The sequence below is a fragment of the Hibiscus syriacus genome, unplaced genomic scaffold (genome assembly GCF_006381635.1).
Source record: "Hibiscus syriacus cultivar Baekdansim isolate YM2019G1 unplaced genomic scaffold, ASM638163v2 tig00111504_pilon, whole genome shotgun sequence".
Classification (NCBI taxonomy): Eukaryota; Viridiplantae; Streptophyta; class Magnoliopsida; order Malvales; family Malvaceae; genus Hibiscus; species Hibiscus syriacus.
In genome coordinates, this window is record NW_024063107.1 from 199,630 (window position 1) to 226,471 (window position 26,842).

The window sequence follows — 26,842 nt, forward strand, 5'->3', positions numbered from 1 at the left end:
TAACTAAAATACCCTAAATCTTAAGATTATAGTAAAAACCGTAGGGATGTAAATGAACAGAGTACTCGTAAATAATTCGTACAATGTTCTTTTATTAAGTTAAATAAATTGGTATGGACAATATTTTTATATTCATTTAATAAATGAACAAACACAAACATATATGTGCTCAGTTCAATACATTCCCAAACAAGCTCGTTTATCGACTTGTTTATAAGATCGTTTACCTTGTTCTTATTTTTCTTTTATTTCTTATATTTTAAATTATAAAGTCTAAAAACTTAAAAATTAACAAAATAATTATATCATTTTCTTTTGGCCTACAAATAAAATTATAAAAAAAAGAATAATGGGATTAATTCATGAAATGCATTTTAAAAGAAGGTTAAATTAGGCATGTTTAGACCAATAATATTAATTAATAATGGGATTAATTCATTGATGAATTTCTTATTTTTTTCATGTTAATTATCATATCTGATTATGTATTTATTTTTATATGGTTATTAATTATATGTGTTTTCCATGCAGTATTTATCCTTTTTTTAAAAAATAATTTTCATCAAAATTGCTTTTGTCTTTCGAAAATTGAGGAATTACGGGAAGTTATAGAGTGTGTCACTCTTAATCTATAACTAAAATAAATATTATCGATTTTGTTATTATTTAAATAATAAAAATGATAAAAAATTACCTAAAACATTATTATTTTTATTTAAAACATTAATATTTTTTAACATTTCTGGTAAAATGTCTAACAATAACAAAATCAGTAAAAAAAATAACAAAACCGATAGCATTTTACCGATTTTGTTAACAAACCCGGTAAAGCGCCCAATAATAACTAAACATGTAGAAATAATAATGTTTTCAATAATTTTTTTACCGATTTTATTATTTAAATAATAATAAAACCGATATCATCTTTTTTTAACTGTGTATTAAGGTGTCGCACGTTATCATTTCCCCTACAATTACAACCTTTTTAGTTTGTGTGTAATAAGATGACATCTTTTTCAAATAATGTGGACCTTTTTTTTTTATGGGTGCAAACGTAAATTGTTACTTCCAAACGAGGTCTATTATATTTCTTTAAAAATTGCTTCATATTTGAGGTTAAAATTAGGTTAAATTTGTATTCGTAATTATTGTAAAAATAAACATTGTGTGTTTTTAAAGGTATCAATCTTTTTAGGCGTTGTAGGGGTGCTCTAACCTTCCTCATATGTAACCGACTCTCGAATCTTGTTTTATCTGGTTTAAAATGCAGACCCAATTCAAAGGTATTCGATCGTACCTAACCCAAAACGACCGATGGCGACTTCCGCTTTCAAAAGCATTTATCTTTTTCTTGACTATTTTCGAACCACCCAAAAACGGTTTCAATAACTTTATTAAGTCATTTAATTATTAAAAGTTTTAAAATGATCATTTGACTATAGAGTGTTGCTTTGTTGAGTCTCTCAACTGTTAAAAGTTACAAAATAGACACCTGACTATTCATTATGTTCCAAATTCATCTTTTTCCGTTAAAAAATATCAATCGTCTGAGCTAAACGTTAACATGATGATTGAAATATGATAGTTGTTTGATATTATAAGATTAAATTCTATTATATCAATATCAGTAGATTAACGTTCAACTTAGATTATCGTCAAATTTGTAACGAAAAATGACGAGTTTGAAACACATGAATAGTCAGAAGATTATTTTGTAACTTTTAATAGTCAAGTGACTCAATAAAACAACATTCTATAATCGAATGATCATTTTATAACTTTTAATAGTTAAGTGACTTAAAAAAATCCTATAATTAGGGAACTATTTGTATACTTTACCCCCAACGCCAAGTTGAGAGCAGCTTCCGTGGAAGACCTCCGGCAGTAAGAAAATTAAAAATAAAGATAAAATACAATTTATATATAAATAAATAAATAAATAAATACATAGTAGAACAGTCTTCATATGCAGTCTTCATATGCGCGTCTGTATTGGGAAGTAATCCCTGCAAATAAATTCCTGCGTAAAAATCTCTGCATATATACATAAACGTAAGTTTCAGCTAAATTTAAAAAGAGGAAATATGAAGAGAATGATAATCAGAAGTCAGCGATAGCAAGCGACTAGAAGGAATAAAGTCAAATGGATTAAAAACCTAAACTAAGACAACACTACTCCGCTACCCTAGTTCTAAGCCTTCATAAATTCCAATGACAGAAGCGTATAAAAAGTAGAAGTCATGAAAATTACAGTTATTGGTGGATCGTCGTTAATATAAGCCTCTAAAGCTTTCAGCACCGTGACTTCTTAATTTCTCAATCAAAGTTTCCCTGGCAACGAGTTTAACTTGCATCAAACCACAACGGTCAAGCATGGTCGTGAGACGCCGTATAAGATTCAGGAATGTAGTATGGACTTCAACTTGAGGGGAGTAAAATATAACTTTTCTAAACTTAAGGGGATAATTTCATAATTATCTCATAAATATTTAAATTTTATATATAAATCAAATATGGGGAAAATTTTGTTGACTTGGGGGCAGCCCTTCCATGCCCTTAATAAATCCGTCCCTGATAAAATTAAAGTGCTTCTATGAAGGTTAATCAGAGACGAAGTTATGCTTCGTCTCAGGGTCACTGTCCTATTATTTATTATTATTAAAAAGATATATAGATAATTTAAAATAAAATAAAATTTATTTATTTATTTTAATTTATTTTATCCTTTTCATTTTTTATAATTAATTATATTTTACTCACTTAAGTTACCTTAACCCTTATTTTTTTGGGATATTTTATCTCTCAACGTTTTATTTTAGGGTAAAAGTCTCTATTTTAAAGCGCAAATCGTATTTTAACTAATAATTTTCATCTAATTAGAAAAATTTTTACCCCAAAATAAAACGTTGAAAGTCAAAGTATTTAAAAAAAATGATAAAATGATTATTTTAATAACATCGGAAACTAATTTTGACATTATACATGTACAATATCTATTCAGATTACTTATCTATCTTTTTTAATTAATAAACTTAAGAATAATGTCCACTTAATTTTTTATTATATAATGTAACAACAATAAATATTAATTCAATTAAACTTTAATTACTAAAAGATATAATAATTTTAAATAGCAAATAATTATAAATAAAGTTTTTTGCTATGTCAAATTAGGCCCCAAAAAACTTGGGTTTTAAAAAACAAATCTATCATTTTTAAGGCTTATTTAACACGTCTAAGCATGGATGAATAAAGCGATCTTAATGGTTAAATGGATGATTATTATATATATTGGGACTTGAGAGTTGAACATGACTTTTACAAGAGTATTTGCGATTCATTGCCAAATATTGTTAAATTTTATATATAATTAATGTGATAATTCACATGATAATTTATGTATTGATGCGTTTAGGGTTGTAAACGAGCTGAGTTGAATTCGAGCTCGACTCGAACTCGAAAAGTTTAAAATTAGGCTCGACTCGACTCGAAAACTCGCGAGGTAAAAATTATCAAGATCAGCTCGAACTTGAAATATAATATTGAAACTCGACTCGAACTCAAAAAAGGCTCGAACTCAACAAAATTTCAGGAGCTCAATTGAAGCTCGAGACTCGAGCTCGATTCAAACACGATTCAAACTCGATTCAAGCTCGAACTCAAACTCGAATTTGAACCTACAAAAATCTTATATTACATTTAAAAATATATTTTAAAAATTTATAATTATCAATAATATATTTTTAATAATATAATTTTAAAAAATCTAAAATTATAATATAACATTTTTTCTAGTAGCTCGCGAGCTTTTGGAATCGAGTATTAAATAGCTCGTTTTAATTTGTTAAGAATTCGAGTCGAGTTCATTCGATTCGAGTGTTGATCGAGCTGATCTCGAATAGTCACGATCTGTCTTATCTCATTTACAGTCCTATGCGTTATAATACGAATTTAACTAATGAATTTAAAATTATAAAAACATTATATCTATTTAAAATTATAAACTAAATCCCAAATTTATTTAAACAATTAAACAAAATAAATAATATTGGTTGATTTTGTTTTGAGAAAAGCCGACAACTATATATTTAGTAATACTTTTATTAACAAAGCAAACATGTGTCCATTGGTCAATTTAAAACATGAGTAAACATCTTGTCCTTTTGCACTAATTAGAAAACAAATGTGTACCAACTTTTCATAACATTGACGGTTGAATCTTTCCTAGACAATCATAAATCAACATTATAATATTTGACAATTATTCTACTTAGCCACTAAATTTTATCAACGAAGGTACCTTTTTTTTAAATAAATAATTTTTTATTTTTATAAATCAGATGGGTCATTAATTTCATAACTTGACTTTGTTGATGGATAATTAACAATTAGGGTTAAGCACACAAATGGTCCCCCAACTTTATGATATTATTCTATTGAGCCGTTTGACTATTAAACATTACAAAATGGTCCCTGATTATAGGATATTGCTTTGTTGAGTCATTTGACTATTAAAAGTTACAAAATGGCCATCCGACTATTCATTATGTTTCAAAGTAGTCATTTTTCCGTTAAAACATTAATGACATTTTGAGTTATGATAATTGATGCCTGAGATGTGATCATTTGATATTCTGAGATTATTTTATCATATCTCAGACATCATATTAACATTCAACTCAAACTGCATCATTTTAACAGAAGAATTTGGAACATAATGAATAGTCAGATGCCCATTTTGTAACTTTTAATAGTCGATGGTCTCAACAAAATAATATCCTATAGTCGATGGATCATTTTATAACTTTTTATAGTTAAGAGACTCAACAAAATAACGTCTTATAATCAGATGATCATCTGTATACTTTACCCTGAAAGTTAATAGTATGAAGTGATTAGATGTTATAACACGAGACTTTCAGATAAATATAATTAAAATGGTATAATAGACTTGAACTTTAATACTTATCAAAATACTAAATAATTCCAAAAATATGACCGAATAAAATATCAAAACAACCAACAATCAGTTTTGTGGGATGAGGCATTAGGTCTCTTAAGTAAGATTAGGGGTTCAAATCCTGACGTTTGCGAATGGAACAAACTGTATTGGGAGGGTCGTCCTCGTCTATGCAGTACCCGATCTGGATTAGTCGATCAATAGATCAGATACCAATAATTAATTAAAAAATATCAAAATAGTACTTAACAGTTTATTTTAAATAATGCAGATGGACAAACAATTTCAATTAATAACAACAAATATTTGTCTTAATTGCATTTAATTATATTATTATAAAAACATAATTAATATTTTTTTTAAAATTTTTAAAGAACAAAACGAACTGTCCGGTTCAAGGTTGAAGTTTGAACCGCGCCGACATTTGATTGATAAGATACGGTTGCCCGCATGTGGCCAAAACTTGTCCAAGTCGAACAAAAAGTACTTTTACCTGTTTAATAAATATGTTTATTATCTTTTATCGGTTAATTTAATTTGATAAATTTTAATAACTTAAAGGGTAAAATATTTTTTCAGTAAAGAATGCAAATAGTCCCATATTATAGGCTACTATTTTATTAAGTTTTTTAACTATTAAAAGTTATAAAATGGTCATTCGAGTATTCGTTATGTCATAAACTTATATTTTTCATTAAAAAATGAACGATAGTTTGAGCTGAATATTAACTTGATGATTGTGACATTAGAAAACTTTATCTCAAAATCTCAAACAACTTAATTATATCTTAGTTATCATGTTAACATCCAGCTTAAATAACTGTCATTTTTAATGGAAAAAAGACGAGTATAGAACATAATGAATAATCGGGTGACCATTTTTTAACTTTAATAGTCAAAAGACTCAACGAAGCAACATTCCATAATCGAATGATCATTTTATAATTTTTAATAGTCGAGAGACTTAATAAAATAGTACTCTATAGTCGAGGAACCATTTGCATTCTTTACCTAAATATCTTTTAAAAATTGAGGTATAAAAAGTATTAGGATAAACTATGTATTTACCCATCATATATTTTTACAGTTTTATTTTGGTCTCCTAATTATTTTTTTAAATCATAAATAATGTTATATTTTTAATTTGTTTTAGATAACATTATTAAAAATAAATAAAATTTACTGATGTAATATTTTTATAATAATAATATGATATTATCTTATGGTAATATGTGAGTTTCACCGTTAAAGAAATAAATATGAGTGACTAAAACGGAATCACGGAAATTATAAGTGACTAAATACTTAGTTTGGCCAAAATATTAATAGACCATAAATTTTAGTATTACCCTCGTTACGCGCTCGCCCCCACGTCCAACAAACCTCTCAATGCCGAGGATATATATGTCACTTACAATACTTTTGTCATTAAATATAATCAGAGAATCTCAATTGATTAAAGTAATTAATTTTTTTATTTACGGTAATCCTTTCCCTCTATTTGGCGTGTATATATATACCGATCCATTAAGAAACTAGGTACTCATAGAAATCACAAAATCAAACAACAAGAGTTTGAGAAACTGAAGCAGAGAGAGAGAGAGAGAGAGAGAGAGAGCAAACAAACCCCAAAAGAAAAACGGACAAAACATCGTCTCTGTGTGTGTCTCTGTGTCTGTTTTCGTCGTATTTATTTAAGGAAGTAATGAAAATATGAGAGAGAGTTTCTGTTTCTGTTTTGCTTATTTGTAGTTTAGAGAAGAATACACGGATACCAATTTGATCGTATTATACTTTGGGTTAATTCTCCGTACGTTTGATGGAGCGGGGCCCCGAGTCCTATCCGGAACCGGAATGGACGGCTCCGGGACCCGAAACCGGGCTTGAAGGTAAGAAGAAGAACCCGAGTTTTGATTTCGTTTTTGTGTAATGTGGGATGTGATACATGTTTTTTTGTTTGACATGTAGAGCCAGTTTGGCGGTTGGGATTAGGGAATGGACCGGAATCATACCCGGAGAGACCCGACGAAGTTGATTGTGTTTACTATTTGAGGACCGGGTTTTGTGGCTACGATTCTCGGTGTCGGTTCAATCATCCACGCGACCGTGCTGCTATGGTAAACTTATCATAATTTGATTGAATTGTACTTTGTTTTTGATCTGACTGAATGTTTCCTTGAAGGGTTTTGATTGGTTTTTTTGCTTGATCGTCTTTAGAATGATGGGGTTTTGAATTTTAGAGTAAAATATCCTAGTTTTTCGGTTAATCATATGAGATCTAGTGAAATTGGTGATCTTGATTTTGGATGCTCATTTGTTTTGATCGGTGAACGAAACCCGAAAACGGTGACATTGATTGATTGTCTTAGGTTATGAGAGCTGGAAGAGGCGATGTAGGGGAGTATCCGGAGAGAGTCGACCAGCCGGTTTGCCAGGTACTTTTTTATGAGATTCTTTGTTAAAAGAATGCCGAAATCGTACGATTTCAACAATGTGCATTGCTTAGATAACTTGATGCTACTTTGTGTTAAGTTTGAAGGATATCGAGTTAGGGTCATGTACTTTCGGTGAATGGTTTCTGTTTTCTTTATTGATTTGCAGTATTATATGAGGACGGGGACTTGCAGATTCGGTTCTTACTGTAAGTACCATCATCCAAAGGAGGGAGGTGGATCTTCTATCCACGTGCCACTAAATTATTATGGATATCCATTACGTCCGGTTTGTATCACTCGACATTAGTGCTCAAGTGTTTTTAGACGTGCATTCTTAAGTTTTGCTTAATAGTTGAATACTGCAAAACAGGGTGAAAAGGAGTGTTCTTACTACGTGAAGACGGAGCGGTGTAAGTTCGGTGCGACATGTAAATTCCATCATCCTGCACCACCTGCTGTGCAGGTTCCGACACTGTCTCCTGCTCCTCAAGTTCCATCTGTGCCTATATCAGTTCATGCGCATACATTGTATTCCACGGTGCAGTCACCGTCCGGCCCTTCCTCTCAACAATATGGAATTGTAATGGCTAGACCTCCCCTAATGCCAGGCTCATATGTGCAAGGCCCCTATGGTCCTTTGCTACTTTTCCCGGGCATGGTTCCTTTTCCGAGTTGGAATACCTACCCGGTAGGACAATTTAAAGTTTAATCCTTATTCAGTTAACCTCAAAAGTGATTACACTTCATTAACTTTTATTTCTAATGTTTGTAATGCACCTGGTGTGCAGGGACCTGTTACTTCTGGTACTCAACCTGCTGTTGGATCAAGCTCAATTTTCCGGGTAAAACCATTATCTCCTTCAGCGCCTGCCTATACCGGGTCTTTTCAACCTGTACCATATAGTGTTGGACCTTCAAGCAGTAATCTGGAAGAGCAGCAATTTCCCGAGAGACCCGGCCAACCTGAATGTCAGTATTATATGAAAATGGGTGATTGTAAATATGGATCCTCCTGTAGATATCATCATCCACCTGAAGTGATTGCACCGAAAGGAGATGTCCTCCTCAGCCCTCTTGGTCTTCCTCTACGTCCGGTAAGAATTTCACGAAATGTACTATAAATGTGATGCTTTATACAAGATTAGATTTTAAAAATGTCCTATAATAAATCTGCTCGTAAAATGTAGTTTTCTTTGCTCAAACTGCTTTTGCAACAACTCGATTATGTTTCCGTAATAAGGTTGGTCATAAAATGCCATGTTCTGAATTTCATCTATATTTAACAAACTATGTATCAGACGAAATCAGTGCAGTCGCTGCATTGAATTGGAACTTCTTTCTTGATGTCATTCTGCCGGAACTTTTTAACAAAGCTAGTTGATATTTAGACTCGGTGGTATAGTCCAGTTACATGAATGTCTTTGAATCTTTTATTATATGGTTTCGATTTACTACATTACGTGTTCAACATGTATCTTTGATAGGACCTATTGATGTTAATCACGCATAAAATAACTCGAGTCTCTTCCCGGTTAGTTATTTTTCATTTGCTTATTTGTTGTTTTTCTTATGGTATCAGGGGGAACCAACTTGTACTCATTTTTCACAACGTGGAGTATGCAAGTTTGGACCTGCTTGCAAATTTGATCATCCTAAGGAAAAACTAAGTTACAATCCGTCAACGTCTTCCCTTTCCGATATGCCTGTACCCCATCCGGTGGTATCTAGGACTGGTACACTACCCCCTTCATCCTCCTCTTTGAATTTACGACCAGAACTAAAATCTGGTTCCAGCAAGGACCCTTCACCCACGATAATGTCATCATCGGCCAGCTCGTCTAGTGAAACAGTTGGTTTGGTTTTTCCTGAAGGTGCAGTCGTTCATCATTCAAGCATACAACAGTCTAGTCAGAGTGCTGCCCCTCCTACCGGCAGCGGCAGCACCAAGGCTCACACTTCAAGCTAATAGATAAGAGAAGCAACAGCCTCTATCCCCATATTTTTGATCAAGGTCATGAACCTACACATTATTATTTTATGCAAGTTTTCGAAAAATAGGAGGGCTTAATTTTGTTATCATGGCCGGCTCTGATCATCTATGTTCGTATAACCCTTGTATGGCCGTCTCTTCCATCTCGAATAAGCCCATGGCAAATACCCTGAAAACTTTAGCGAAACCATTATACTTTTGCTTTCGAATAACCACCGAAAAACCCTCAGAGAACTCAGTTACATTAAGGAAAACTGTGTCGAGCCATCCAGTTTCCAGAATCTGATAGGCTTGTTTGCGATCCGATCTTTCTCAAAACGAAAAGATTGATCTGCACACCATTCTTCCCTTTAGATGAACATTTTTATCAGAGCTTGTTGTGGAGAAAAGAATTCAAGAAAACCCCTATAGGAAGCGTCAAAATGTGACCATCTTTAGATACATATTTTATGTTTTGACAATTGAAATGCTTCATGAATTTCTTATGAAACACGAAAATACGAGAGTTCTCTTCGAATATTGCTCGAATTAGGGTTTAATTCGGTTTGTTCACGTAGTCACCCTTAGATGGTCTCCGTTTCTGTCATGCTGTGATATTTTTCGTATCGAAAAGTTGCTCATGCAAGCGTTCATCTTCGTGAAATAACATGGGATCTTCGATTTTTGTCTTTCTTCCTAAAAAGGAAGAAACATGTATTGTCTCCACTCACACGAACACAAACACAGACAGAAACAGTGTTGATGGTATTGTGTTATGTAGTTGTCGATTCTTTCCACATTTTAACACCTTTTTTAGCTGTCTGGGAGTGTGCTTAAATGATAAATGTGTCCACATGCTTTTAGAAACAGAGCAATAATAGAACGACAATGCAACAGTCCGACAGGGATGATGATGTTTAAACCATGAAATCACCATGTAATAATTAAGGTTGTGTTTTTGCATGAATTCTATGTAAAGTGCTTTAGGACTTTGTTGATAAAAAGCAGAACAAATAGCCGCAAAAGCTAGATAGAGGATCTTGGTGTTTATAGTAATTGCTGTCTAATTCAACAACATGAGAGAATAATTATTATTTATTACAATTTTCTTTTTTAAAAAGATCTTAAATTTAGCTTAAAAGAAAAAAAACTAAATTTGGTTTAAAATTATAAAAATCTTAAACTTATTTTTATTTTTTTATATATTTTAAAATATATAAAAAATCTTTCCAAATTTAAATAAATTATTAAATTTGGTTTAGTGATTTAGGTGCTTCCTTGATGGTTCTTTTTCTTTCTTCCTTTTGTTGTCATTAATTACAATATAAATTTTATAAATAATGTCGTAATTCATGTCACAAGAGTGAGATTCGCCTAGTAGTTGTGGGGTGCCTAGGGATGGGCATGGGACTAGAACCCGACGGGTTTCGACCTGATCGGGTCGAGTTTTTTTTTAAATTTAGGTTTAGGTCAGGTCGGGTCGAATTTAGGGTGAAAAATACTCGACCTGAAAAGGAAAAAAATATAATTTTACATTATACATTTAAGAATAATTACAATAATACCCCCCTCTATATATTATTTTTTCAATTGAATCATTGTTTTTATTGAATAAAAATAATATTTTTATTATTATTTTGGGTTGAGTCGATTCGGGGTCGGATTTTATTTTAAAAAGTCAGATTGGGTTGAGGGGAGGGTATATATTATGTAGGTCGGGTCAGATTTCGGGTGGACCAAAAATCTGACCCAACCCGACCCATGCCTATCCTAGGGGTGCCTCATTTTCTCTTTAGTTCATAGTATATATAAATAATGAAGAGCAAGTATACGCTTATACTAATTTAGTAGTTGTGGGGTGCCTCATTTTTTTTCTTTAGTTCATAGTATATATAAGTAACGAAGACCAAGTATATGCTTATACTAATTCTGTTAAGGGTAAACTACATCAGATATCATCGAATTTTAGGCATTGGATTGTTTGTACCATTGAACTTTTAATTTTGTCAATTATAACACTGAATTTTGATTTTCGTTTCAATTATACTATTGAACCGTTAAATCGTTAACGATATAATGACGTGACTGTTGTCTGTCACATGGACAATTCACCAAAATGACGTTTTAATTTGACTATTAACGATTTAACGGTCCAGCAGTATAATTGAAAAGAAAATCAAAGTCCAGTGCTATATCTGACAAAGTTAAAAGTTCATTGTTATAAATGATGCAACGCCTAAAGTTTGGTGGTATATAGTGTAGTTTACCCTTTTGTTAACTATTATGTTTAAGGATAGGCATGAGTATTCCGACTCCGACTTGAGAAGTTCTATCCTCTACCTATCACCGACCTGCCTCTGATTTTAAAGGGTTCCATCCGACCCTACATCTGACCCAGAATTTGAACTAAAAACCCGATTCAACTTGACCCGATTCAAGATGGATGATCACACGTCCAATATTTTCTTGAGCCTGTCGTTTACTTCTCTTCTTTTTCTGTAAGTTTTTTTTGGTAAATTACATAAATGATGATTAATGTTTGAATATTTTTTTCTTATTAATATTTTAAAAATAATAATTTGATCATTAAACTTATCTATTATAATAAATTAATTATTCGACCTTTAACAATCGTTACTAAAATAACACAACACTAACGTGACATGTTAATCTGACTTTTTTAACATCATTTGATCACGTGGTATCATTTTGAAGGATGAAAAAGATGTGACACGTTAACTACAATTCAAGCATGGCTGAACAAAGGAAATGCAAGACATATCATGTAGTGGGGATGGCATGCAAGGACAAACTATACAGGGAGTGGGAGGAGCTTCCAAAATTTTTGGTTTACCAGTGATTTAGGTTTTTATCAATTCGTTGACCGGCGACTTGGGGGGTCTCGGTCTTTTGTCTTATATAGGAAGTTTAGATGGTCTTTACGAGGAAATTTATAGATGAGTTTCCTGGGAAAAGTGTGGAAGTGAAGATTGTTTGAAGTAACTTTTTTGAAGAATTTTCTTTGAAGTTTGGGTTTTGAATTCTGGGTTTCTTCTGATATTTGATCATGGGTGGGTGTTTTCCTTGTTTTGATTCATCAAACAAGGAGGGACTCGTAATGATGGCGGGAACGTTGTGAAAGAGCAAAGCAAGAAAGATTTGTCCCATAAACTCGGGATCCGAGTGACGTTAAATATGTTCATTGTGTACAATTGCAATCTTTGGTAATTGTTCTATGTTTGCAGGTAGTTGCTGTCAAAAAGTTTGATAGAGATGGCCTTCGGGGAAACAGAGAATTTCTCGTTGAAGTTCTCATGCTTGGCCTCTTACACCACCCAAACCTTGTGAACTTAATTGGTTATTGCGCCGATGGCGACCAACGGCTCCTTGTCTTCGAGTTTATGCCGTTAGGGTCATTGGAGGCGCATTTACACGGTAAGGATGGGTTTTTCGGGGTTCATGATACTTGCACTGTCAATTTGAAGTACTCCTGAAAGTGAATTGTATAGCATGTCAACGTCGGTGTGATTGCGTGAATTATTGTTTCCTTTTCCGTCTTTCGGCTATGCCAATAAACGGACCGTGATGAGTTACCGTGTTTTATATTTGTTGTCAGATCTTCCACCGGACAAGGAACCTCTGGACTGGAATACGAGAATGAAGATTGCAGCTGGTGCAGCCGTGGGATTGGAATACTTGCACAACAAGGCAAATCCTCCTGTTTTATACAGGAACTTAAAACCATCCAACATCCTTCTTGACGAGGGCTATCACCCTAAGTTATCGGATTTTGGGATGGTGAAACTGGGTCCCGGTGAAAAAACGCACGTGTCCACACGTGTGGTGGGAACTTATGGTTATTGTGCTCCAGAATACGCAATGACGGGACAGCTCAGTCTAAACTCCGATGTCTATAGTTTCGGAGTGGTCTTTCTCGAGCTTATAACGGGGCGCAAAGCCATTGATAATATGCGCGCTCCAGGAGAACAGAATCTTGTTGCATGGGTAAGTATCTTTTCTCTTCTAACCCGCAGGGTTCCAAACATCCGAAATGTTCCGAAGTTCGACTGTTTTGTTCTGTTTATTACTGTTTTGAACTTGAAACAATTTCTTATTGTCGTGAAAATCGGGGTTGTAGGCGCGGCCGCTTCTTGAAGATCGAAGGAAGTTTCCAAAAATGGCTGATCCACTACTGCAAGGTCGTTATCCGATGCGGGGATTATACCAGCCTCTCGCAGTTGCAGCGATGTGTTTGCAGGAAGCTGCTGCTGCAAGGCCTCCAATAGGTGAAGTCGTGACGGCCCTCACATATTTAGCCTCACAAACTTATGACCTGGATTCATCCGGCAATCAAAGCGACCGAGGTGGTCCACTGAGACTCGAGGCTGAATGAAGGAGTACGGGAGACGGAATCGACGGCCCGGATGAACGTGAACATGGCTCGCCTTCCTCTCGGAAATTCTCCGAGTTACAGGAAGAGGAATCATGGTAGGGAACCGATATTCGTATCATCGTAAAAGGGTCGTAAACTGAAAATAGGCCCTTGAAGATAACCGCATCCTTTATTGCAGTATTAGTTTCAATGGAAATAATAGTTACAAGAAGAACTAATCATTATAAAAAGAGAATTGTATAATTAATGAGAATTAATAATTACACATTATTTATGAAAATGAGACACTTGAATACTCATCGTTATCCAATTGTATCCTAGCTCAAAAAATTATCATATTTCAGTCTTTATGTTGACGTCCAACTTAAATAGTTGTCAATTTAACAGAAAAAGACGAGTTTAGAACATAATGAATAGTCGGATGATCATCTTGTAACTTTTAATAGTCAAATGACTTAAACAAACAACATTCTAGAGGACCATTTTATAACTTTTTAATACTCAAACCAACTTAATAAAGTAGTACCCTATAAAACTTTACCCTTTTATCAATTAATACAGAAACTCATGGTTCGAAGGTTACCCAAATGGACAGCTACCAACTTCTTGGTTCCGTTTTGAGGTCATAGGTTCGATAAAAGGCATCCGCTGATAAACCCGCTGTAGTCTCGGACTCGGCACCGAAGTCCGAAGCCGCCCCAGCAGAAGCGGCAGCAGACACGGCGCCGGCTAAGTTCACTTTTGACTATTCGGTCGTCGATGTTGCTCTTCGGATCATAGTATTTGCGGCGGCTCTAAGTTCTGTGGAGGTCATGGTTACTAGCAAGCAAACCGAGGTGGTTCCGGTGCCGGGCTTGCCTGGAGTTAGACTCCCACTTCAAGCCAAGTTCAACCATTCACCAGCTCTCGTGTAAGTATAGTTTATACCCTAATTTATACGTATTTGTCCATGGTTTTATTTACTCAAATTTAAGACTTAACAGTTTGGACGTAATATTTTTGCGTCCGAGAGCCGAGAGGCTTATTTGTTGAGCAAAACTAAGGGTATCGGAATAGCGGCCAGCAATAAAAGTGTCTTGTAAAATTGTTATTGTACGACTACGATATGCTACGTAATCGAAAACGTGATTGCAATTTAAATTTTCGGTCTAGTTGTTAGACCAACTCCAACGCATCGTTGGAGTGGCTGCAATCTCCACTTTGGAGATAAATTTCAACTCCAACCCATCGTCACTTTAATGCTGGATTGTGACGACAACTACAGTTACACACTACAACTGGCGTTGCAGTGTAATTGCACTACATATTATATATATATATATATATATATATATTTGATTTTTTGTTTTTGTTATTTTTTTTACTTTCTTTTGTTATTTTCTTTTTCTTTTCCTTTTGTTATTTTTCATTTGTTATTTACAAAATCAATATTATAATAGTTAAATTTTGTGAATAAAATAGAGTTGATGGTAATGTAGAGATAATACTGGAGATGAATTACTGTTTTATCTTTAGAGTAGAGATAGAGATAAGGACATGCTTTTGCCACGCTGTCATTTGTTGCCGAAATCTTTTTTTTATATCAGCCTCGAAAAATCGATTGGAGTGAGTTCGATTCTGTTGGGATCGATTCTTCTCGGAAAAGCAGCCTTTGTTTTCCCTTTGTCCTTCATATCCAACTTGACGAAGAAAGTTCCGTATAAGAAATTTGGTTTCAAACAGCTGGTATGAGTTTCATATGAACCATCTACTCCTAAATCATTCATCGTGCTACTTCCCGACAACGGGCAAGAATCCGAGGCCGATCAAGGAAACCGAAACATAATCCGACCAAGCAGCTTAAGAATGCTCCTGACCACTCCTTCCCACACCGTGCACTATTATTGGAGGAAATTCGATGACGCCTTCATGCGGCCTGTATTCGGCGGAAGGTGCTTCGTTCCCGGATCACCCACCGAACCATGGTATTAAATTGCGGCCGCAACGCAGTGTAACGGCCGCATCGTAACGATTTTGAAGGTCACCGCGATGCAGTATTAACGCAACGCGATAAAATATTTTAGAAATATTGTAATTTTTGAGGAAGAAATCACGCCCGCGACAGCCGCAACACGTTACGTAATGTCCGTAGCATCCGCAACCGCGACAGATGCTGCAACCGCTATTTTATACTATGCCTCGAACAAAAGGTCATCAATGGCAATGAAAAAAGAGGCTCGAAGCCGATATTTAACCGGATACTAAAGCATTGCTAGTTTCGTAAATTCATAGAGAAACCAGCTCAAAAGTCGGACTTTAGCGTGAAGGTTGTGTTGATATAAATTAATAAAAATTAGCTAACCCTATTCCCATATGTAATGAGGAAAGGGGAAAGTATGATACTAGGCTGCCCCCAACGCCAAGTTGAGAGTGGTTTACGTGGAAGACCTCCAATTATGAATTGCTTACCGTGAGACTCGATCTCATAACCACGAGGTTAAGAGTCTTGCGCTCTACCAACTGAGCTGAAAAGGCAATTGTTGATATAAATTGATTATAACAGCAGTTTTATAAATTAAGAGTTTTGCAAATTGATTATAACATCAGTTTTGTCCAGCATTAGCCGTTTTTTTTTGGTTTTATTCCTGTATTTGTTCTTGTGTTTAACTGTCAATAGTGAGATTGTATTATTGACTTAATGTTTGGTTTTTTTATCGTTATTTTTCAAATAATATATATATATATATATATTATGAATGAAATGAATTAAGTTGTAAGGATGGTTTCTGAGCTATTATAATATATTTTATCTGAACTAATCGGTGAATAAATTATATATTAATAATTAATTATAGATAATTTATGCTCAACATGCTCGAATTAGCATTGTAAGAGATTAAAAATTCGAGTGTGATCAGACTCGTAGATAAGTCCTATCTAGGATAGAGATTAACAAAGTTTGACTCGACGATAAAAAAAATAGGTTTAAGGATTATTTTTTTCCTTTTAGCATATCTAATTTCTCATTTTCTTTCCTATGATATTTTTGTATCTATTTAATCCTGGAAGTTGTTTAATTGTATCAATGTTTAAAATATTTACTATTGTTTAGGATTTTAAGTCGGGATTTAAGGCTTGAGGTTTAAGATTTGGGTTTCGAGTTTAGGCTTGAGATTTAAGGTTTAAAATATAATAGGAACGGAAATGATAAATTACGTCCATCACAATGACAAAAGCAGTCATTAAGTCAAAATTAAACAAAGTAAGAGTTATAAAATATTATTAAAATAACTTAAAATTTTTAACAATTAGTACATCGTATAAATATAGAAATCGATTTAAATTGAAATTAATTTAATTAGTACAACAATATTATAAATATTTATAATTAAATTTAAGGAAAAAAACACATAAATGGTCTCATGACTATGGGATCAATATTACTTTGTTTACTCCTCTAATTATTAAAATTTACAAAATAATTCATTGACTATATGTCACTACTTTGTTGAGTCTCCCGATTAATAAAAGTTACAAAATGGTTACCCGACTATTTATATATTCCAAACTTATCATTTCCCGCTAAAAATTGATGACCCTCTGTGCTGGCCGTTAACATGCTAATTGAGATTGATAAAATATAATCTCAGAATCTCAAATGATTATATAATTCAAATAGTTATGAGATCAGGATTTATCATATCTCAATCAATATGTTAATGTCTTGCTTTAAACGATCATGAACTTTTTAACATAAAATGATGAGTTTGGAACATATGAATAGTCGAGTGAACATTTTATAATTTTCAATAGTCGAGACATTCAACAAAGCAACATCTTATAGTAAAAAAAGACTATGCTGTAACTTTCAATTATTAGGGGACTCAACAAAGCAATACCTTATAATTAGAGGAACATTTGTGTAGTTTACCATAAATTTAAATATAAACTCGAACAACTTGAATTAACGCGAATCTCATAAACTCGAATCGACTCAAACAAATTTCAAATAAAATTTGAGTAATAAGAATAACTCATCAATTCAACTTGCACAAAATATCCAACTCAATTTGACTCGATTCATCAGGTACTTACCCTTATTGTAGAATTATAAATTTATAAAATTTTAGGGGCATTTATGTAATTTAATTCCCCAAAAATGCCCCTAAAGTTGTCCAAAATGACAATCATGTCCAGAATTGGATCACAAAAACAGTTCCGATTGAGAAATTAAGTCATACCCCCACATACTTTGTGTGCTCCCCCAATTTCGTACTCCTTCCTCCCCCTGATTTCTGTCCCTCAAATCCCTAAAACCTTTCTTTTTTTGGACGTTGTTGAGAATTATTCACTCCTCTCTTCTGCAATTTCAGAAACAGGCAAGTTGTATTTCTCTGTTTCTTCAATTTATTGTTCTTTCAAATTTTAGGGGTTTTCCTTGAATTTTTGATGACTTGCGTCATTCTGGGTTTTGCATCACCGAAATGCGTGTGTTTTCTTCGTCGTTCATGTTTGTTCATGCTCGTATGGATTTGGTATATTTTTGTTTTCGTAGACGTTAGTTCATTTCTGTGGGTTAGAATTTGGGTTTTAGGTTTTTATTTACGTTTAATTGTTTTTACCGGTTTGAAATTGTTACAAACTAGGGTTTTAGTCTCAATGCTAGAACGGAAGAGGGAATTTATTCGGTTTCTCTCATTATAGAAACAATGTTAATGGAGAACTATACGTTATAACTCGTGTTGATATGAATGGTTTTGTATTGTTTTCACTGAATTGTTCTTATTCTTACGTGTGTGTGTCCATGGTATCATTTTGGCTTTATTTGCGAAGATATTTTCGGAAAATTTAGTTATATATTCCGGCAGGAAATTTGGTTGGATGGTTTGTTCAGTGCAGAATTATGAAGACTTCAATTTTTTCTACCATTCCTAATTTTCCCGAAGCTTCTAATCTAAAAATTTGATCCCTTAATTTTATGTTCCACTGGATTATCTTTTCAATGCATTTCAAAGAATGCTGCAAGTACATTGTTTCTCAAAGAATGTTAAATGTGATATTGATAATGATAGATAAGATTTTGATGTCTTCGGATTCCCGGCTTTGTCATATATGGGACCGAACCGCCATCACCTACAGAGGTCGCCAGTAGCGTCCGACCACCTTTTATTTTTATTTTATATTTTAAATTATTTTTATATTAGATAATAATAAAAAATGAAATGTCATACAAAATAATAATAAAATAATTCAGAGTGATCAAAACAGGAGTAATTCGAAAGTTCGGTGAGTAAATTAGAAAAATTGAAAGTACAGTGAGTAAAATAGTAGAGAGAGTAAAGTTCAGCAAGGAATGGTGTATTTTACCCTCATTCTAATGATGATAAAACTACTGCAGGGACCATGAGGAGGCGGGAGATGAGTTTCTTGTCTGATCTTTGACAGGTCTTGGAGGAAGAGTACCGGATTCTGTTATAATTCAATTAAATTAGTTTACTGGACCAATCATTAGCTTTTTTGTGTGTGTCTGAAGCACATCCAGCCAGCTCCTGTTTGGACTTTTTTGGTGATGGATTGTAACAGGGAAGAAGCCATCAGAGCCAAAAACATTGCGGAGAAGAAGATGCAGAATCGGGATTTTTCTGGGGCTCTTAAAATTGCAAACAAGGCCCAACAACTTTTCCGGGATCTGGAGAATATTTCTCAGATGATAATGGTGTGTGATGTGCATTGTGCTGCTGAGAAGCCGGTGTTTGGTAATGAGAAGGATTGGTATGCCATACTTAAGGTGGAGCAGACAGCTGATGAAGGTACTATAAAGAAGCAGTATAGAAAATTCGCCCTCCAACTTCACCCAGATAAGAATAAGTTTCCGGGAACAGAAGCTGCTTTTAAGTTGATTGGGGATGCTCAGCGGACTCTTTTGGATCAGGGCAAAAGATCTGCACATGACATGAGGAGCAAAGTGACTGTTAATAGACCGGCTCCGGCAGCAGCATTTCACCCTCCGCAGAATCCAAGTTGGCACCCATACACAGCTGCCCAGAATAATATCCCCAACTTTTCTGGATTGAATTTTCAACAACAGCGACAACCACCAACTCAAGCAGGGTTCTCCAATGGCCAGCGCACTTTTTGGGCCAAGTGTCCGTACTGTGCAGTTAGGTTCCAGTATTATACAGACGTACTTAATAGATCTCTTTGTTGTCAAAATTGCAGCAAGTACTTTGTTGCCTATGACTCAGGCGCGGTTCCACAGGCAACTAATTTGAATCAGTCAAATTTTCCTCGACAAGGAGTTGTCCAGAATCAGAGTACTCGCGGAGTTGATCAAGGATCTCAAAGGAAGTTCACTACTGAGAATGTTTTTACAGCTTTTACTCCAAAGGCAGCTAGCACTTCAGATGCCCAAACACAAAAAACGAATGGTAAAAGAGGAAGAAAACAAACTGTTGAATCCAGTGAAAGTTGTGACAGTGAAAGTAGCATCGAGTCAGATGAGGATGTGGTGATCAATGGCGATGATGAAGTTTTGTCTGGAAAGAAGGTTGATTCTCAAGTACCGCAGAATGTGCGGAGATCTGGGAGGCATAAGCAACATGTTTCTTATAAGGAAAATTTAAGTGACGAGGAGAACACAATTAATCCTGCAAAAAAGGCCAAGGGAAGTGGATCGCACTTTGCCACTGAAGAAATGGCTGATGAAGACAAGCCTGTACACAAAAGTCAAGGGAAAGAAGATAAGAAAGCAACGGACCACAGAGAGGGTACACGTTTTGAGGCGGGCTTACCCAATGGAAAGAATACTTGGGAAGCTTCTGCTGATGGTATCAAGGGAAATTCAAAACCAGCTGTTGATGGTTCTCTGTCAGATTCAAGTTTGAAAGAAACAAAAGAGCCCGAGCATTTTGATTTCCCCGACCCTGAGTTTAATGACTATGACAAAGAGAAGAAAGAAGAGTGTTTTTCAGTTGGGCAGATTTGGGCTTTGTATGATACGTTAGATGCCATGCCTAGATTCTATGCTCGGATCAGAAAAGTTTTCTTGTCTGGGTTCAAACTGAGGATAATTTGGCTAGAACCAGATCCAGATGATGAGAATGAAATACAATGGGTCAGTGAAGGTTTACCCGCTTCTTGTGGTAACTTCAAACACGGGGCGTCTGAAAACACTGAAGAGCATAGTATGTTTTCCCATTTGATATATTGGGAAAAAGGAGCATATAGAGATGCCTATAAGATATTTCCAAGAAAAGGAGAAACTTGGGCCCTTTTTAAAGAACTGGAACATCAAATGGAAGCTTGGTGCCCAGAAATATGACTATGAATATGTTGAGATCTTATCAGAGAATGCTGAAGGTGTAGGAATACAGGTTTCTTACTTGACTAAGGTCAAAGGATTTGTGTGTGTCTTCGCTCCAATGAATAAGGATCCATTTCTAATCCCGCCCGGTGAACGATTCAGGTTTTCACACAGGGTGCCGTCTTTTGTGCTGACTGGTGAAGAGAGACAAGGGGTGCCGAAAGGATCGTTTGAACTCGATCCAGCTTCTTTACCTGGAGAAATTTTTGTTTCCAAAGACTTGAAGGAGGAAGGTAATGGCAGAGATCCTAGTAGTTCATGTCCCAGTGATTCAGAAACGGGGAAGCCAATGGTAGGATCAAATAATTCTGTTCCTTCAGCTTCGACTTCGAAATCCTTTGAAATTCCAGAATCAGAATTCTACAGTTTTGATGCTGACAAAACCAAGGAAAAATTCCGCATTGGTCAGATCTGGGCACTGTATGGTGATGAGGATGGTTTGCCAAAGTACTATGGCGAGATCAAGAAAATCGACTCCCACCCGGTTTTCAAAATATATGTGAGATGGCTTTTCCCTGTCCCATCGGACACAGTCGAGTGGTCTGATCCGGACATGCCAACTTGTTGCGGGAAATTTAACATTAGAAACAGCTCCCAGGCCTACACCTCCACCGATTCCTTTTCCCATTTGTTAAATGCCGAGCCTACTGGTTTGAAAGGCGAATACACCATCGTACCTAGAAGAGGGGAAATCTGGGCCTTGTATCGCAACTGGACTCGCGACATCAAATGTTCCGACTTGGAGAACTGGGAATATGACATAGTGCAGGTATTAGAGGATAATTATTTTCTCTTCAGGGTATGCGTTTTAGACAAAGTTGACGGCTTCAACTCTGTTTTCAAGCCCCAAGTAAAAGGAAGAACGAATGTCACACTCGAAATCCCTCGGGTCAATCAGCTTCGGTTTTCTCATCAGATTCCGTGTTTCCAGCTAACCAACGAGAGAAACGGCAGTCTAAGGGGATGTTGGGAACTTGATCCTGCAGCATTGCCACCACATTATTATTCCTAATAGGATTTTGAGTAGCAAGATTATCAAGTTTAACGGTGTATCCTCTTTTTTCTACATTATGTGTACATTACATGATGCTCGACAGGTCAGTGGTTTAAAAAACACAACAGCTTTTGGTTAATATCTTATTCTGTGTAGGTGTAAAAGGATGCTCTTAATCTTCATTGAGTCATGTTCTGATGTGAAACAATTGTAACATCAATATGATTTTGTGGACTTAATGTTAATTCTGTTGTAGCCATTTGAATAGAAGACTTTTGTCATTACAACATGCGTTTGTCCTTAATTGTTCAAACTTTACTTTTGTTGGGACTGGACTAATCGATCCATTCATTAATTGAGATGATCAAAATGGAATAAATTTATCTGATTAATTGATTAGGGTAAATATTCATTATTAGAGTGACCTTACATTTTTAGGAGTTTGACCCTTAATTTTATTTGAAAGGTTTAAAACTTAATATTTACTTAATAAGTTTTTAATATTGATTTAATCTTGAATTTATACTTACGAGCTGACAGTAAGCTGCTGAAAACTCCTTGTGATGGAATAGGGCCAACCAAGGATTTGAAGTTGGTAAATATGCATGTAAACATGAGTGAGAAAAATAGAGAGAGAAGGAGAGCGAGTGCTTTTGGTCGTTCATTTCCCGGTGAGGAATGGACTGTTTTTGTTGGAAATCTTAGTATGAGAGTTACTAGAGGTGAGTTAAGATAGATTTTCATTCATTATGGAAGAATAATGAGGGTCTTTATTCCAAGTTTTATGAGTAAACCGAATTATAAGTCATCCACGTTTGCTTTTGTGCAATATGCAAAGGAGGAAGGTTGCAGAATAGCAGTTCAGAATGTCAACGGAACGCTGATTGATGGGAAGAGAGTCATAGTGGGGGTTGCAAAGTACAAGAGGGGCAGGAAAAGAGAAGCAGATGTAAAAGGATCTCAGCTGGAAGGATTTAAGCCATATGGAGAGGCTAATGGTAGACAGCAGGCTGATTTGGAGAAATCACCAAGTCTGAGAGATGGCAGAACGTACAAGGAGGTTGTGAGTGTGGCTAACAGTAGGAGTTTGGATCAACATCGAATGGAGAATAGGGGTGGCCAGAATATAGCAAATGGAGTGAGAAATGTATGGGATATGCACATCCCATCAGAAGATTTTTGCTGGGTGAAAAACTCCTTAACAGGGGTTATTAAAGATCCCTTTCAGCCTGATATGGTGGTGAGAGCTTTGGCAAAAGAGGGTTTCCAGGTTAAGATAGTAAGGTGGGGATATGTTAGGAATGCCAGTATTATTATGTTCAATACAAATGAAGAGTTTGTAAAGGCGTGGTCAAGTCTTAGAGAGAAATTCCACTGCTGGTTTGATTGGGTAGATCCTTTGTTGAGTGAAGATGGAGTCCCTTTGGCCTATTGCTTGGTCGAGTTAGTTGGTTTACCGCTTCTTAGCTGGAGTGTACCTTTTCTGGAGAAGCTTGGAGGTAAGTGGGGAAAGGTTGTTAGTATAATGGAGGAAACAAGAAATAGGGATGACCTCTCTTCGGCCAGAATGATGTTAAGGGTTGCAAGCCCTTTTGATGTACAAGAATCTGTTATTGTAGGATCTTATGGAAGATCGTTTAAAGTTACAATTAATGTGGGATCCAACTCTAAATCTATTTCTGAAGCTTTTGGTGCAATGAGGCAGAATTCTGCATATGGCAGCAGCAGTGACAATGGTGGAAATACAGAGAAGGAAGAAGACAATAGGGAAGTCCCAACAGATGGATTTAGGTCAAAGGTAGACACATGGCTTCAGAATAGTCAAGATAGGGGGCTATTAGCTGAAGGAGTTGGGTCAAAGTGGGACATGTGCGTTCACAAAGGTCAAGGTAGTGGGATGATGGTGGGTAGTGGGAAACATTATCTGGAAAAAGACTCTCTCACACAATCCGACATTAATGGGATGTCAGACAATTTTGAATTTTGTTCAAGTCCTAATAGGGATTTTGCGGGTATTGGGCTGAGAAAGGTGGTGGATCAAAGTAGTTCAGCCCATTCAGACTCTAATTGGGAGTCTTATTCCCCAGTTACTAAATTAATTCCAGCTGGGCCTGCTGTGAAATTAAATTGGGACGGGACATAATTTCATCCAAATGTTCGATCTCCTCCTAAATCATTTGAAGATGAAAGAGACATCTTATCTGAGGACATTACTGAGGGTGTTCAGGCAGTTCAGCCTCATGTCCCTGGAAAGCAAGAAGGAGGAAATCCGACACAGGAAGAAGTCTGTGAAAATAATGTTAAGAGTACTAAGAAGTGGAAGCTGGGATTTCCTGTTTCTAAATGTTTGTCTTTAAGAAGTGTTCTCGATGGTAGGAGAGGTAAATCTTGTTATGCAAGGGTATACAGAAGAACAAGGAATAGACGTATATGTCAGTGCTCGGGTTTGAAAGATGTTGTCACTTGTGCAGAGGGTATTCTGATACAGAAAAAGAATGCCGCTGAGCTCACTATTTATCAGAAACTGTCTCCAATTTTCAGTGGAGGTGAACAGGACAAGGTCATTTTCTGTTCTGCCAATTTACAAGATTCATCTTCGGCTCCTTTAGTCCGTAGTCAATTCTCAGAAAATGTGGCAGTAGCTTCTTCTTCCACTTCAGGGTCAAGTAAAGAATTTAGAAGGAAGAAAAGATATTTAATCTCTGAAGTCATGGACCGGGTTAATATCTATACAGCTACTTCACTCACTTTTTCGAAGTTGTTGGAGGAAGCGTTAGCTACTTGGCATGTTTGTCAAATGTTAGGGATTTCTTTTAACGAAGAGAAGGAGGTTTTCATTGAAAAAATATTAAGTCTGGAACAACATGCAGAGGTAGTAAGGGAGTCTTGACTGGTGGTCAGGATGTGCTGACTGCAGTTTTGGTATTTTGTTGTTTGGGTGTTAATTATCTCTAATGAATAATTTAAGTATATTAACGTGGAACATAAGGGGCCTTGGAAGAAGAGAAAAATCTGTAGCAGTTGCAAGGCAAGTAAGGAAGTTGAAACCAGTTTTTCTATTCATTCAAGAATCAAAGTTGGATCAAGTACATGTGTCGATTATTAAGAGGATAGGGGGTAATTTACTAAAGGGAGTCCTGGTGTCTCCAGCTCAAGGATCTTCGGGGGGGTTGATTACCATGTGGAATGAAAGTGTGGTTCAAGTCTTTCACCAGCAGGTTCACAGTAGGTTTTTGGCAGTAATGGGGAAATTGATGAATGGGCAAATGGAGTGTGTTTTTATAAATGTGTATGGGCCTTCTATCGAATCAGAAAAGGAAGAGTTTTATGGGGAGCTGCTGCAATTTGTAATTTCTCAGAATTTACCAGTATGTATTGGGGGATATTTCAATGCGTATATTGATACGGATGAAAAGCAAGGGAAATCACAAAATTGGAATTCAATCGATATTCTTAGATCCTTTGTGCAGCAAGCGAATCTCATTGATTTGCCTTTGTCAGGAGGTGCTTACACGTGGTGCAATAATAGAGAATCTTCAACTTGGGTGAGACTGGACCGGTTCCTAATTTGTGCCAGATTTCTTAACAGTTTTCCTAATGTTACTCAAAGTCTTCTTCCGAAGTCGATTTCAGATCACAATCCAGTTTTGTTGGAGGATGTTTCTATTAATTGGGGGCCTAAACCCTTTAGGTTCTTTAATTTTCTTTTAGAAGAACAAGGTTTGGATGAATTGGTAGAAGAATCACTGGCAGTAGAGAAAAAGAAGAAGAATAGAGGGGGTATATTCAGGTTGTTACAGGCTGCAAAAAATAAAATCAAAATCTGGCCTGGTAGTTGTCACAGAGGACTGGGTGAATCCATCTCGCAGCTGGAATTTAAAATCAGTGCTTTGGACAGAAAATCTCAAGGTGGAATTTTGTCTTCAGGGGAGTGGAATCAGCTGATTGAGTTTAAAAGAGAGTTATGGAGGCTGTTGAGAATCGAAGAGAGGATCTGGTTTCAGAAGTCTAGAACAAGATAGATTAAAGATGTAGATAGAAATACAAGGTTCTTCCACCTTACTGCATTAAGGAGAAACAAAATAAATTCCATTCATGCATTGAAGTCTGAAGGGGAAGTTATTTCAGATCCAGATCGGATAAAAGCAACTGTTTTCAATTTTTTTAAGAAGGCATATAATGACAAATCAACTCTGGAAGTTGCAGGCTTTAATTTTGATTTTAAACAATTGACATCAGTTCAAAGAGATTGTCTTGAGGCAGAATTTTCAGAGCATGAAGTTTGGCAAGCAATTGCTTCTTCTGAAAGTTCTAAAGCTCCTGGCCCGGATGGTTTTACCATGGGTTTTTATAAGAAATTCTGGCTGAAACTGAAGGCCCAGATCATGGAGTTTTTTTCTGATTTTTACAAAGGAAAGGAATGGGTTCATAGGGTAAATCATGCATTTATTACCTTGATTCCTAAAAAAGGTAATCCATAGTGTATTGAAGACTACAGACCTATCAGCCTTGTGGGCAGCCTATATAAGATTCTGTCAAAAGTTCTGTCTAAGAGGTTTTCATCATGTGTTAATGATATTGTAAGCCCAACTCAGTTTGCTTTTATTCCGGGGAGACAATTGTTGGATTGTGCTTGTTTAGCAAATGAAGACATTGATTTTTGGAGGAAACAAGGGCTTAGAGGAGTTGTTTTTAAAGTCGATTTCAGCAGAGCATACGACACAGTTGACTGGCAAATTCTTCTAAGGC

General features: G+C 35.5%; 1 protein-coding gene and 2 pseudogenes across 1 annotated transcript; all 3 read left to right on the forward strand.

Annotated features, from left to right (window-relative positions):
• Positions 1–6,779: 6,779 nt before the first annotated feature.
• Positions 6,780–9,934, forward strand: LOC120164065 (zinc finger CCCH domain-containing protein 34-like). Its single transcript, XM_039173829.1, has 7 exons — positions 6,780–6,849; positions 6,929–7,077; positions 7,330–7,395; positions 7,562–7,681; positions 7,766–8,083; positions 8,184–8,489; positions 8,975–9,934. The coding sequence occupies exons 1-7, from the start codon at positions 6,780–6,782 to the stop codon at positions 9,359–9,361; spliced, it is 1,416 nt and encodes a 471-aa protein (XP_039029760.1). The 3' UTR covers positions 9,362–9,934.
• A 2,182-nt stretch (positions 9,935–12,116) lies between these two features.
• On the forward strand, positions 12,117–14,671 carry LOC120163995 (annotated as a pseudogene).
• A 4,463-nt stretch (positions 14,672–19,134) lies between these two features.
• On the forward strand, positions 19,135–22,273 carry LOC120164089 (annotated as a pseudogene).
• Positions 22,274–26,842: the final 4,569 nt, after the last annotated feature.